The 13,586-nt window shown below is 40.3% G+C and overlaps 1 protein-coding gene across 17 annotated transcripts in view; it reads left to right on the forward strand.

Annotated features, from left to right (window-relative positions):
• The window catches only part of nalcn (sodium leak channel, non-selective), a 99,266-nt gene that overhangs the window by 409 nt on the left and 85,271 nt on the right, over positions 1 to 13,586 (forward strand). For 3 of the 17 annotated variants that reach the window (XM_074658660.1, XM_074658663.1, XM_074658664.1), the window contains exons 2-8: positions 3,919 to 4,134; positions 4,235 to 4,296; positions 5,401 to 5,541; positions 5,757 to 5,939; positions 9,420 to 9,503; positions 9,683 to 9,822; positions 9,926 to 10,054. In XM_074658660.1, coding sequence (XP_074514761.1) covers positions 4,255 to 4,296; positions 5,401 to 5,541; positions 5,757 to 5,939; positions 9,420 to 9,503; positions 9,683 to 9,822; positions 9,926 to 10,054 — 719 coding nt within the window. In that variant the 5' untranslated portion in view covers positions 3,919 to 4,134; positions 4,235 to 4,254. The remainder of the gene's footprint in view (positions 1 to 3,918; positions 4,135 to 4,234; positions 4,297 to 5,400; positions 5,542 to 5,756; positions 5,940 to 9,419; positions 9,504 to 9,682; positions 9,823 to 9,925; positions 10,055 to 13,586) is intronic. The other 14 variants (XM_074658670.1, XM_074658671.1, XM_074658673.1 and 11 more) reach the window with 7 other exon arrangements.

The following is a 13,586-nucleotide window of genomic DNA, read 5'->3' on the forward strand; positions in this document are numbered from 1 at the left end:
CACATATCCTATTAGCTTCGTTTAGGACCTACTATATTCTGTATACGTCCTGTGTTTAGCTTGTTGTTGTTTTTCTCCCCCAATGTAGCACCTTAGCTCTCATCCGTTTCCATAGTAACCTTGGCTCCGTCATTCACTCAGCTCTCCATCTCAGTATGGATGTGCATTTCATCATGATTGACATCCAGTTGTGTAACAGCCATTTAACAGGACGCATATATAATGCCACACAGCAGCTTGTTGTGTGTTGATGATGAGGAGGTTGAGCATGTTTCCCCAAAAGAGTTTTTTAAGGATTTCACAGTCACCCATTGAAGCCTGCCAGGCCATAGTGGGTCAGCCATAAGATAAGATAAGATAAGATGAACCTTTATTAATCCCCAGAGGGAAATTCAGGTGCCAAAGCAGCAACATCAGCAAACAGAGTGAAACACAGGAGAGGTAAAGGTATACAAAAATGATAAAAACAATAATAGAGATATAAAAGATACAGAGTGAATGGGTGAACATAGTGTGTACAGTCCGTCAATAAATAAATTTAGTATGTATAATAAATACATGTAATATGTACATATGTGCAGTCTATAAAGTGGTATATAGGATGTATAGTGTAAAGTAAGTGTAAAGTGCGCCAGTGGTTAGAGTCCAAGATGGTTGCAGATATAGTGCATGTTTAAAGTTCTTAAAGTCCTCATAGTTCTCATATGGGGGTCAGCCTTAGTCCTCATAGTTCTCATATGGGGGTCAGCCTTGGTTGTGGAGCCTGATGGCTACCAGCATGAAGGACTGACCCAGACGCTTTGTGTTGTGCCGAGGGGGGATGAGTCTGTGGCTGAAGGTGCTCCTCATGACTCATCATGGAGGGGGTCGGTGGGTTATCCAGGATAGCATCCAGCTTCCTCCTCATCCTCCTCTCTGCCACCACCTCCAGATCTAATGTGACCAAGTATAGCTTTTAACAAGATTCCCAAGATTGATATGGATTTTTCTTCAAGAAAAAATAAGTTATCCGCACAATAACTTCTTTATGAAATTTGTACTGACCACTAAAATGCTGCAAATTGGGATGCACCGATACCGATACTGGATCGGATACCGGGCTGATACTAACTCAAATAGCTGGGTTGGGTATTGGTGAGGATGGGGCCGATCTATTCAATTAAATATATATTGTATCTATGTATTTATTTGTTACATTTAGTTTTACAAAGTTTAAAAGGAATGTTTCAGTCAATCCTATTGTTGCATTACACATAAAAGAATGATCCCAGTCACTTCCACACAGTGAGGCATACAGCTTATTAATTAAACATTGGTATTGGATCGGCAATCGGTATCGGGACTGAAATAGTCGGATCGGTGCATCCCTCGCTGCAAACAGAATGTTGTTTGATAACATTTTAACATGCAAATGACACAAACATATTAAGTATGTAATGCTAATGAACATTTGTAATGCATTATGCCACAGACGGTGTCAATTGTGGCAAGGATATGGTATTTTTGTTTCAGGGCTGAGTGTTTGACCTAATGCCTCAACCTTGAAGCTGCTCTAATTCATATTCTGATATTAACAATGTATCTATGCTGCAATCTATGTCATTTTCAGAAGCAGCAGGCAGGTGCTTTCAGCAGAAAAGCTCTGATAAAACCCACTGTATGCTGCCTGCCCAGCACCCAGCAAAGCTGGCTCTAAACACAGCTTTGCCTTTGACATGCATATAAAGTCACAAACAGTTTCCCATTTACTCATCAAGTTGCTCATAACATCAGACTTGCCAACCTTGAGACCTAAAAAATGAGGAGGATTTCAATATACACGCTGTGCAGTGTCAGAGACCAGTTGAAATAAGGAAAAGTAAAAAAAGGTGTTAAAGAATTGCCATAAATCGGGAGAATTGTGACCCTGGGAGGAAACCGGGAGAGGACAATGAAAAACAGGAGTCTCCCGGGAAAAATGGGAGGGTTAGCAAGTATGCATAGCATTCATTTGGAGTTGTGTTTCTGGCCACTAACGCAATATTCACTATCCTTTTAGCTCTGTCTCGGTCGCCTACAATCCCTGAAGGAAATATCTACCGCTCTGGCTCTTAAGCTGCTAAATGCTCCACTATGTTCACTAGCTAGTTGCTTACTTTGTCTGTCTTCTCTTCTGTTTGGCGCTGGGCAGGTAGCATACAGTGGGTTTACAGTATCAGGGCATCTTGTCAGAAAAGAAATGCCTGCTGCTGCTGGAAACAAGGTCAATGAGAACAGCTAGGGACACCAACAAAGAGGTTTACAAATGTGCTGCCCACATCAACCAAACTTTTTCTCAGATGATACTGCCAGAGCACACTCTATTAAAGAATAAAACTCCAGTGAAGAAAGTTTGCAGACTCCAACAAATACTCACAGTTACAATTAATCTGCCCAGTGATCGCATCCTGCCCATGAGCAACACGTCCTCTCTCCAAATGGGAAAGTAATTGCAGTCTTTGCCACCTATACTCCCACATAATAGCACTTAGACCCTGTAATTTAGTTTTCACTCTTCTTCACGTCTCCATCTGCATATGTTAAGTGTAGCAATTACACTGGGAAATTGCTTCTAACTACATGGGGTTTTATATGGACAGTTTCTTTTCTTGGTAGGAACATAAAAGGAAACAAGGGTGATACAGTTACATTGTTCTTCCCATCCTAACTAAGTGTTCTCCTGCTTAGATTTAACTTTTTAAAAGGTGTACATTCAGGTTTTGTCACTTTTAAAAAAGACTTCTTTGTTTAATTTCAGTCAGTTCAGGATAGGTTCAAAATGTATTCAAGTTATTTATTCGTTGCATGTTTACATGTTGAAGTTTGATTGAGACTGTAGATGGCTTTTCAGACCATTTACTCATCTATCAACTATACTATAAAAAACTCTACTACCAGACTACTAGACCTTGTCTTGCTCAATTCATACATACTGTAAATGTAATAATTTTGATTTATTCCGCTTAGAGATATGTCATTGATGGGAACACATCAAAATCACGAACCTTTGCGCTCATGATGCAGTGACAGTGACACATTTCATCTGGGCATTAGGATATTGATGCCTGTTCTTTTTCTGTTTTTTTTGTGTTCATGTCCATGACATCTACAAATTGAATTTATTGTTTGATGTGATGTACCTTCACTATCTGGCATAACTGAATTATTTCAGTGCTGTTTTTCTTGAAGGACTGCTTCACCCAAATTACAAAACGTGCAATTTCTCACAATCCTATCGAGCCATACAGATAGTTTTAGCTGTATCTGCTGTGCTGAGGTATCTATTTCTGACATTTCTACCTGTGTCCCACTATAACGGAGGTGAATGGACTTGAGCTTGTGTCTCTGTTACTCTGTGTAAGAAACTTAAAGGTGCTAAATTCGTCCAAAGCATTAATATAGCAGCAAACAGCTGCTATATAGTCCCCTTGGCCGGTGAGTCAAAAAGTTCATTTCGGACACTGGTTGAGAGGCATTAGAAATGCCCCCAATCCCATATTTTTTACCTTCAACATTTTTACAGTTTTCATTGAAACTACTTTGCCAAAGAAATAGTTCACATAAAATATTTTTGGCAGTGTATTCTGTGGATTCTCCAGAGTAAAAGGGGTATTGTTGTTTCCAGAAAGAGATTTTTTTAAATGTGCTGAGAGAGCCCCACAGACTTTGTATTGGGATGGCGCCAGAGATATGAGATATAGATATCTCAAAATATGGACAAATATGACCAAAACTATCAGCATGGCTACACAGAGAAAATATGTTTTTATGTAAATTGGGTGGACCGGATTAATTACATAGATATGTGCTGAAGCTGCACCTTGCAGCACTTGTGAATATGATCTCTCACACCTCTCTACTGCTCTTATGACTGCTACCATTCACTGACTGCTGCCGCAGGACCTCCAGGCCTTTAGGACATTCTCCTTTTTGCATCTCTAGTCTCTCTCTCTGGTTGGTCTCTCCACCCCTCTGTGACCTGGGGATGAACGCACCAATGAGGAGCCTCACAGTGAGTCCCCTGGTCCTCCTCCACCCCATCTTCTTCCGCCACAACACCCCAGTCACTCACTCACTCACAGAGTGTGTCGCATATATGCCTTGATGTCAGACGTGGTGGGCATTCCTGTCTTCTATGAGCGTATTGTAGATGTGGGTAGTGTACTGTATACCATATGAGCCATGATGTTGACTAACTGTTGTGTGTTATTTACAGGGTATGCCTGATCGCATGTTATGTGCAGTGCTGGAGCAATTTCAGCTTTACTTTTCCCTTTGGTATGTGCGCTTTGTCTCCATTCAGAGTGTCATTTCTTCTTGTGTTCTTATGTTGAAACGGCCTGTACACTTTTCTTTTTCTGCACACAAACATACACAAACATGGTCATGCACAGGTACAGTAAAACCAACTCACACCTCCTCACACCGTACAGAAGGTGGCACAGCTTAAATCTACTGGCGCCTCGGTGTTCAATACGATGAAGATCGTGTATGATCTTTCCCGATGGTAAGTCACTGGAGCTGTTCCAATGTGAATATACACTCGTCCTGTGTTCCATGTGTGCTACGTTGTGTATCACGGTGGCCATTCAACAATGCAACACATTTTTAATTTCAAAGTACACACCTCTGTTCTGGCAATTCAAGTCAGGGTAGTTTATTTTGCTGAATATACAGTGAATCACAGTATACTGATTACCACCAGAAGCCATTATTGATACACAGCTTATTTAATACATTAATGCTATATTTAAATATTGGTTAACCTACGGTTAACTTTGTCCAGTTAGTCATTTTTTTAAGAAGTGCACTGCACTGGTATTTTTAAAGTCAGTTAATGTGGCCATATATGGCAAGCCAAGTGCGTCTGTATGGAGGATGGAACCTGCCAAAATCAAAAATAAATAAATGACTCAATAAATAAATAAATGTCATTAAATGTAGTAATTAATATTCAAATAAATGTAGCCATTAATTGATAAAATGTGACATAAATTGACATTTCTGTTTTAATTTGCTTCTTTATTTATTTATCTTTGTATTAAGTCCCTTATTTATTTACTCTTCTGTTTAATTTTCCCTTTTATTTATTAATGTATTATTTATTTATTATTTTTAATTAATTAATTTATTTTTGCATTTATTTTTTATTTATTCATTTATTTATTTATATTTTCATTTTTTTTATTTTTTTTTATTTTGACAGGTTCCGTCCTCCATACATCTGAGCTGCATTAAAATATTTATTTTGATTATAATCCACATGATTGGAGTTAACAAGAAGTGGTACTGCCACTGCCCAGACTTGGATGCAGCCAGAGTGTTCTCCTGTTCCTTATTTATCTTTGTTCACTGTTTGGTTCGCCTCCTTCTCTCTGTCAGATCCACTCCCTGTATAGCACAGCGAGCCCCAGCATGCTAAAGAGGAAACAGAGCTCACGGGTCGAGGCCCAGCCCATGACCGACTTTGGGCCGGATGAGACCCTCGCAGACAGCGCTGACATCTTTTGGATCAACAAAGCAGTGAGTGTACTCGCATGTGTGTTGGGGTCAGCTAGCCACAATGTTCCATTCATGCTAGAAATTTTTATTATTTTTAAGTCACACTTGATGTATTTCCACATGAAATTTTGTTTTAGAAATATGGCAAGGTTGTCCAAATAGCTGGACAGCGAAGAATATAACAAAATATTATAGTACCGTTTGTCATTATTTCTTCTTTTGTCCTCTTCCTGTAGTGGGTACACACCCTGCTGCGGGCCTGTTCCATCATCAGTGTCATCTCCGTGTGCATGAACACCCCCAAGACATTCGAGCACTACCCGCCGTTGCAGTATGTGACCTTCACGCTGGACACGCTGCTCATGTTCCTGTACACTGCCGAGATGATCGCCAAGATGCACATCAGAGGAATCATCAAGGTAGCTCCTTACAAAGTCACACAGTCACAGGAAGCACATTAACACGATTAAAAGATTTCCATTGCACAATACTGAAAGATTGAACTATAAAATGCCAACGAAGGAAACAGAAAATACATCAAACTAAAGAGGGAAAATGCTGTTTCACTGTGACTTTGAAACTACACTGTGACACATTAAATCCTTTTAAGTAATGGGATGAATTTCAGCAAATAGTTTTTCATTTTCTACATGATTGGAAAATCAAATGTTTTATTTTGTGTATGTGGCCATTGTTTTCCATTCTGTCCTTGTATTTGTGTGTTAGTAAGATATTGAAAAAAAGGAACGAACTTGGATGAAACTTTATGGAAATTTATTGAGCATTGAATTGATTAGCTTAACTTTTCATGCCAAAATGTGATGCGGCAGTGGCGTGGCTTTCACACTAAACTAATTCATATAACGCCATCATAGTTAATGTGCATATCGCCCAGAGACTGTATAAAAGATGGAAGACGTATCTCCACTTCCTCCCGCCTTACCAAAGTCAAGCCAAAATATCCCCGGGGGGCCAGCATCTTGAGATTTCGACGTCATTTGGAGCTGGAGTCTGAGCAGTAGTGATAGGTGGGCCGAGCCTCGGTATCAATGCCCCGCCCACACACCCGTCCGAGCCAATTACGAGCCAAGCACGGCCCCAGCTTGCTAGCGTGAGCCACCTAGCTGCTGCGTTAGCACCACGATAGCTGTTTGGCTAGAAAAACACAACAACTAACCATAATAACTCTATAACTACACTTATGATCACATTGCCACATGTTCTATTACACAGACTTGAAACGGTTAAGGAATGTTAAAGTTACATCTCCTCTCTCGTACATTTCCTGAGCCTCCGGCTGCGTGAAAACTTCACTCAGAAAAGCTGTCAATCACAGCTGTCGACCATAACATCTCACCTCCTTTTTATAGCATCAAATAACTAATTAAAACCAACCTTATCAGAAAAAGGAACACTTGAACATACATCAGCGTGATAAGGACTAGCTAAAATGACAGAAACAATCTTTAGGAAAAATTTAGTTAACGTGTATCTTGACTTTGTAGTTTGGCCCATGTCCCATCCGCTAACATGGAGGGGGCAGGATTTATGACCTATACTGCAGCCAGCCACCAGGGGACGATCGAGATGTTTTCGTTTCACTTTTCGGGAGCTGTCATATCGTCCATCTTTTATATACAGTCGCCAGATGATATTGCCAGAAGACAGTGGTGGCAAACTTCCTGTTACTGGTCCAGTCAAACAACAATGGAACCCTGTAAAACACATTTTCAGTTTAGACATAACCGTTTAGCCAATTTTTGCAAAATGTAAGAGGACAAAGGTAACAGCCGCTGAACAAGTACATAAGCTTTCTGTGTTGCGTCAGATTTGAGTCATACTTTAAATTCAACCTTACTACTGTAGTTGTATTGAGCTGTAAATTCAGATGAATCAACACAATTCAAATCTGAGGTAGACAGATAATGTTCTTTAGAAGAATCCAGGAACAGACAGCTGGCAGATGAAAGGCCCATAATTACAGCCATAAAAAAGTGTGGACAGCTTAATTGGCAAATCAAGGATAACAAGCAGGGAGGCACCGGAGGACACAGAATCACCAGTGCAGCGAAACAGCACAAAAACTGGAACTTCGTCTTTCACTTAATGTTTCTTTCAGTTCTTAAAGGCAGATAAAACCCATCGTTGTTCGTAAAACGTTTCTGTGAATGTCAGGTAGAATTTCGAAATTCTTAGTAATATGTATTTTAGGGGGTGACAGTAGCCTAGTCCATAAGGACGGAGGGTCGCCGGTTCAAGTCCTCACACGGACCAAGTACCGACTGTGGACTGGTAGCTGCAGAAGTGCCACTTCACCTCTTGGGCACTGCTGAGGTGCCCATGAGCAAGGCACCTGACCCCCAAACTGCTCCCCGGGTGCGTTATAGTAGCTGCCCAATTAGGGCTGTCACAGTTAACGCGATAATAACGCGTTAACGCAAATTCGTTTTAATGCCACTAATTTCTTTCTTACACAATCGATCTTTCGACCATCAACCATGTAATACTAGCTTGTTGTGAAGGAGGTTAAACAACGCTCCAAGCATGCGTTAAATTATGGCGAGGAAAAACTGTAACAGCCATTTTCAAAGGGGTCCCTTGACCTCTGACCTCCAGATATGTGAATGAGAATGAGTTCTATGGGTACCCACGAGTCTCCCCTTTACAGACATGCCCACTTTATGATAATCACATGCAGTTTTTGGCAAGTCCAGTCAGCACACTGACACACTGACAGCTGTTGTTGCCTGTTGGGCTTAAGTTTGCCATATTATGATTTGAGCATATTGTTTTACGCTAAATGCAGTACCTGTGAGGGTTTCTGGACAATATTTGTCATTGTATTGTGTTGTTAATTGATTACAAATACATGTATACATTTGAATAAGGCAAGCATATTTCCCCACTCCCTTTAAGGTACATTTTGAACAGATTAAAAATGTGTGATTAATTTGCGATAATTCGTGATTAATCATGGACAATCATGCGATTAAGTATTTTAATTGATTGACAGCCCTACTCTTAATACTAGGATGGGTTAAATGCAGAGATTACATTTCACTGTGTGCTGTGTACATTGTGTGTATATGTACAACACAATGTGACAATAAAAGCTGATTTACACATTTTTTTTTTTTACACATTTACACACTGAAAGTGAGAGAGTGTTGATATATTCAACATCGGAAGACATATTTTTGTAGCTAGTTGATGAAAGAGCCTGCACAAAACAAACGATTCCACACAGCGTGGTAAAGTAATTGCATGCTTTTGTTCTTGTCAGTGTGTAATCAAACATGGTCTTATCTGTAGAGTGTTTTTCGGGAACACACCCTCCTATTTGCAGCCTTTCTTCCTGTGGAAGACTGACCCCCTAAGAGCTTCTTACAGACTCTCTCTCTCTGTAAGTCGTAATTAAGTGTGCCCATTTTTGCTGGCCCCATGACATTTCAGTTTGTTCACACTTCAGGGGCTTAATCTTTTCTCTTTTGTCTTATCATGTTGAAAATAAGGCTGTTTGAATATTGTGGCCAGTCTGTCAAAATGGGCACATTAATTTGTTGTTTTCTTTGGATCTTGCTATGCCATTACTTTTTCCACACAAAGGCTTTCTATCACAATAAAAGCTTTTTCCGTCAGATTTTCAGAATGGTTGGCACTTGATATGGGCAATTTTCAGAACCATAAAGACGAGCATTATTAAAGCCCTAAAACATCACAGGATGTCTTGTAATTGTTTGAATACATCAGCTTTCTGGAAAACTACGGCCCTGGATAATGATCATACATACAGTATTTATTCGTGTTCATATTTCTTGCTCCTGTTCTTCTCTTCCAATTATTTTCTCGTTTTTGGCCTCATATTGACGCCTCCTCTTTCTCTGTTTCTCTCTGCACAGGGGGATAACTCCTATGTGAAGGATCGCTGGTGTATGTTTGATGGATTCATGGTATTTTTCATCTGGGTATCCCTGGTGCTGCAGGTATATTGCAACATTTACAATTACAGGTTTTTCTGCAATTATATTGCCATCCCCCCCCCCCCCCCCCCCCCCCTCCCCCCCCCCGCAAGTGCTTGTGCAGCTTGACATAAGGCAATTCATTGTAGTAGCTGTAGCTGTTTTTTTATTACTTCTTAACAATCCATTTCTCTCTGTTTTAGGTGTTTGAAATAGCAGAGCTTGTGGATCAGATGTCTCCCTGGGGAATGCTGAGGATCCCCCGAGCGCTTATTATGATCCGGGCCTTCAGGATCTACTTCCGCTTCGAGCTTCCTCGCTCCCGCATCACAAACATACTGAAGTAGGAAACTGTCATGAGCACTTCTCTTCACTACGGTCTCCACAATTAAATGGATAGTTGCACATGTGAAATATGCGCCTCTCTTCGCTCTTCTGCTTTGCAGGCGATCCGGGGAACAGATCTGGAGTGTCACCATCTTCCTGCTGTTTTTTCTCCTGCTCTATGGAATTCTGGGCGTTCAGATGTTTGGAACGTTCAATCATCACTGTGTTACTAATGACACGGAGGAAGGGTAAGAACGATGGATGCATTTTTGTTGTTCTTATTACTTGTTTCAACTAAGCCATTGTACTAAACTCTCATCCGTTAGCTTTTTAATGAACACCTTGTCTTTCCCAGCTTTAATAGAGGTGATGCATTTTATGTTTACTGAAGCAATAATAGTTAATGAAGTAGTTTTAAGAAGCTGGGAGATACATACTGTACATCGAGCGTCTTTCTTATTACAATTTATGGACTATAGAGCCAACACTAAGTGCACCAAGCAAATCACCATTGGTACACTGAGGCATACTGTACGTCTGCCAGACATTTAATCTGTGCGTTACAGGCTATAAAAGCCAATCTAAAATAATTTGCCTGCAAGCATATTGGATCATAACATAAATAGCCTACAGCTACTGCAAAACCCCAAATATACTGTCGGCTCACTCATCAGCGTTGATGAGTTCTTCCTGCAGGCTTTGTGCTCGCAAAGTTTATGTTACTTGTGAGTTCTGGAAATTGGTTTGCAGGGGTGGTAGCTTGTTTTACAATCTGCCTATGTGAAACACTGCAGGGGTCTGCACAATCTAGACTGAACGATCTGAAACTTTAAAAAGACAAACTCGGTTTGTATTTATTGCACTACACCCAGCTGCCAGATTCCATATGCAATTTATATTGCAGTGTATTATATATGCTAAAGGGCTCTTCTCTCTTAATTTTTTTGCTTACCTTTTTCTTCTCACATAACCGTTTGTTTCAGCTTAAATAGAAAGTGTGAAGCCATCGGCTTTTATTGGCCTATCAGTAGTATTGCCTAAATTAATAGCTGCATTGTTTAAAGGGGACATATCATGCTCATTTTCAGGTTCATACTTGTATTTTGGGTTTCTGCTAGAACATGGTTAACATGCTTTAATGTTCGAAAAAGCCCAGTCTGCTCTGATATGCTTGTGAGAAAAATATGGTGCACCTTTGCAAAGGTAGTTCTCAAGCTGTGGGCGGAGATACTCACGTCTTATCTTATCTCATATCTCATGTCTTGTCTTATTTCACAGTTTGTGGGTTGGTAGGTACTCCAGATACCCAAATGTATGTGCACAAGCACGGAAAAAGTGAGTTTTTCATGATATGTCCCATTAAACTAGGGCTGTCGTGCTGCAGGACTTTCCCCTGCGGTTATAAGGACTGGCTCAACAGCGCAATATGCGGTATTATTGCAACTTGTCTTTTGTGCTGTGCTTAATTGTTAGGCTATTATTAGGTATATTGTTGCTTTTTAAATGACAAAGATGAGTGATTTAAAACTAATTAAATATTTGTTTATTGCTAAATGCAGAACAAACAAGGGCAATGAGGTGTAGCGTTTTTTTCAGCTGCTGTTTTGTTACGCCTGGTTGCTATGATACGGAATATCAAACTGTTGGCACAAAGTAGAGTACTTGCTCCGGATGAAGGGAAAGCTAAAGCACATAGCGAGAGAGGATGGACCCGCTGGTCTATGAGTTTTAATGTCTCGTTCATTGTTGATGTTGTCTAGCACTTGTAGCCTACATGTAGGATATGATGGTTGGTTATTGTGGAGTTTTACCCAAAGTTCGAACATTTTTCACCTCTCGATGACCAGAAAAAACACCATAGGGGCAGCATTCAACGCAGAATAAACGCTCAGCATTCGTCACGTCACTGCAGTTTGTAGCAAAGTGTAAAAATGCAGCACTCCCATTGTGAAGGATTCAAAAAAGAAAAAATGTGAACATGGCGGTTGTGGCGGTTGCTTGCCATCCCCTGCGGCTGGCTTGTCAATATTGCGGTATTGCAATATTGCAGTTATTGCAGCCCCACATTTAACATGCTGTGATTTGCAATTTCTGTGATATGACAGTTAAAATCCATTCCATTCTGAAACAACTTGTACAACCAAATCCATATCATGAAGAATATCTGTACTGGTGGGCTGTTTATAGCAATTATACTGGCATGGTCCCAGAGATGGGACGTTATCAAAAGTTCTAACAGAGATGGAGCTTTGGCAACTTGGTCCTCTTTAATGTAATCGTGTTATGTGAATAAGACAAGACTTGATGGTGAATATCTAACGTCAAGACCTACGTCAGTCTGGTGCTTGACGCATAATACTGTGCTTTTTGTAGACCAGCTGGTAACGAGATTGCGACTGTGTCCTCCTTTGAAAACAATATCCCTCCTTTGCACAGTACCACGGTAGTACTGTACATTTAGTGTGAAAGCTGAGTTACACAGAGGCAATGATGTTAAAAAGTGTGTGCGGTGTGGTGAATAAAAACTGAAAACAGCATCCTGTTTTCAACCCACATTGTGACATCCCGCTTTAATGAATTATCGCAGAGCAAACCAATGATGGGTCAGCCCGATCAGTCAGTAGCTGTCACCTGCCGAGCTGAGTCTGACACATCCTGACAGCGTCTCATCTTTTCTGATCAATTTGGTGTGATCGTCTAAGCAGCAGCCTTACACCTTAAATTGACTTTGTTTTATGTGGACAAGCACCTCTGCACAACCTTCTTTCCTTGTCCAATGTTAGTAATTATAGTCATTTAGAGGGTGCACAGGCGGGAGCTCACTGCTAGAAAACCTTGTTTACTTTAAACATTGGTGGTCAGCATGTTCTTGCAGCAGGAAACACGACAACCTGTGGGCGGGTGGGGACATGAAGTCATGTTCTTTAAAAGAAAACATAGCGTTTATTGGGCAAAAAAAATTCAATTATTCAATTGGAATATTCAATGGACTTTAATTTAACTGCCCTATTCTTTAATTGTCTTTTAAAAAGAAATAAAGTGAAATAGGCAAAATTGAAAAAAAATAAAAATCAATTGAAACATTCAATGCACTTTAATTTAACTGCCCTACTCTTTAATTGTCTTTTAAAAATTCTAATTAAAGTGAAATGACCAGTATCTTAATGATTCCATAGAAACCCTTGGGTACTAGCACTGGGGGAGATGTGGGATTGGGAAGGTGTGACAGTGTGGGCACATTGCTGTACAAAATCACTATGTATTTAAACCCATATGTGAAGGATTCGATTTAAACATTCAGTTGAGGATGATGATGTGATACAGAGAATAAAAGATGGGGGAAGCGACCATCATGGTTTAAGCCCCAGGCTGCAGGGAGAGCTAGCACTAATTATAATAATTAAAAATTCCTACATTGTCCAGCCTTATGTATTAAGCTCATTCCTGCTCAACCGCTACCCATCTATCTCTCCTTACTGATCGTGTGCCCTAAACACCCTAGGGACACCACGTACATTGACCATTAGTAGCAGGAGAGATAGCACACGACATTGCTCACATTTATATCTCTGATGTCCCTCTGTAACATCACTCCAAAAGTGGCCTGGCAGCTGTGCATCTAATTTGTTTGCTGCTGTGCTCCTTTCCCTAAATCCCTCACGTATATATATGCTTCTAATGGGGTATTTTAGAAATATGTCACACAAGGACTGATGTGTCTAATCTCTATCTGCCATATGCCCTTGGCACAAAGTCAGAGCTCCCTAGCTTTTCACACAC

The sequence above is a fragment of the Sebastes fasciatus genome, chromosome 14, assembly GCF_043250625.1.
Source record: "Sebastes fasciatus isolate fSebFas1 chromosome 14, fSebFas1.pri, whole genome shotgun sequence".
NCBI lineage: Eukaryota > Metazoa > Chordata > Actinopteri > Perciformes > Sebastidae > Sebastes > Sebastes fasciatus.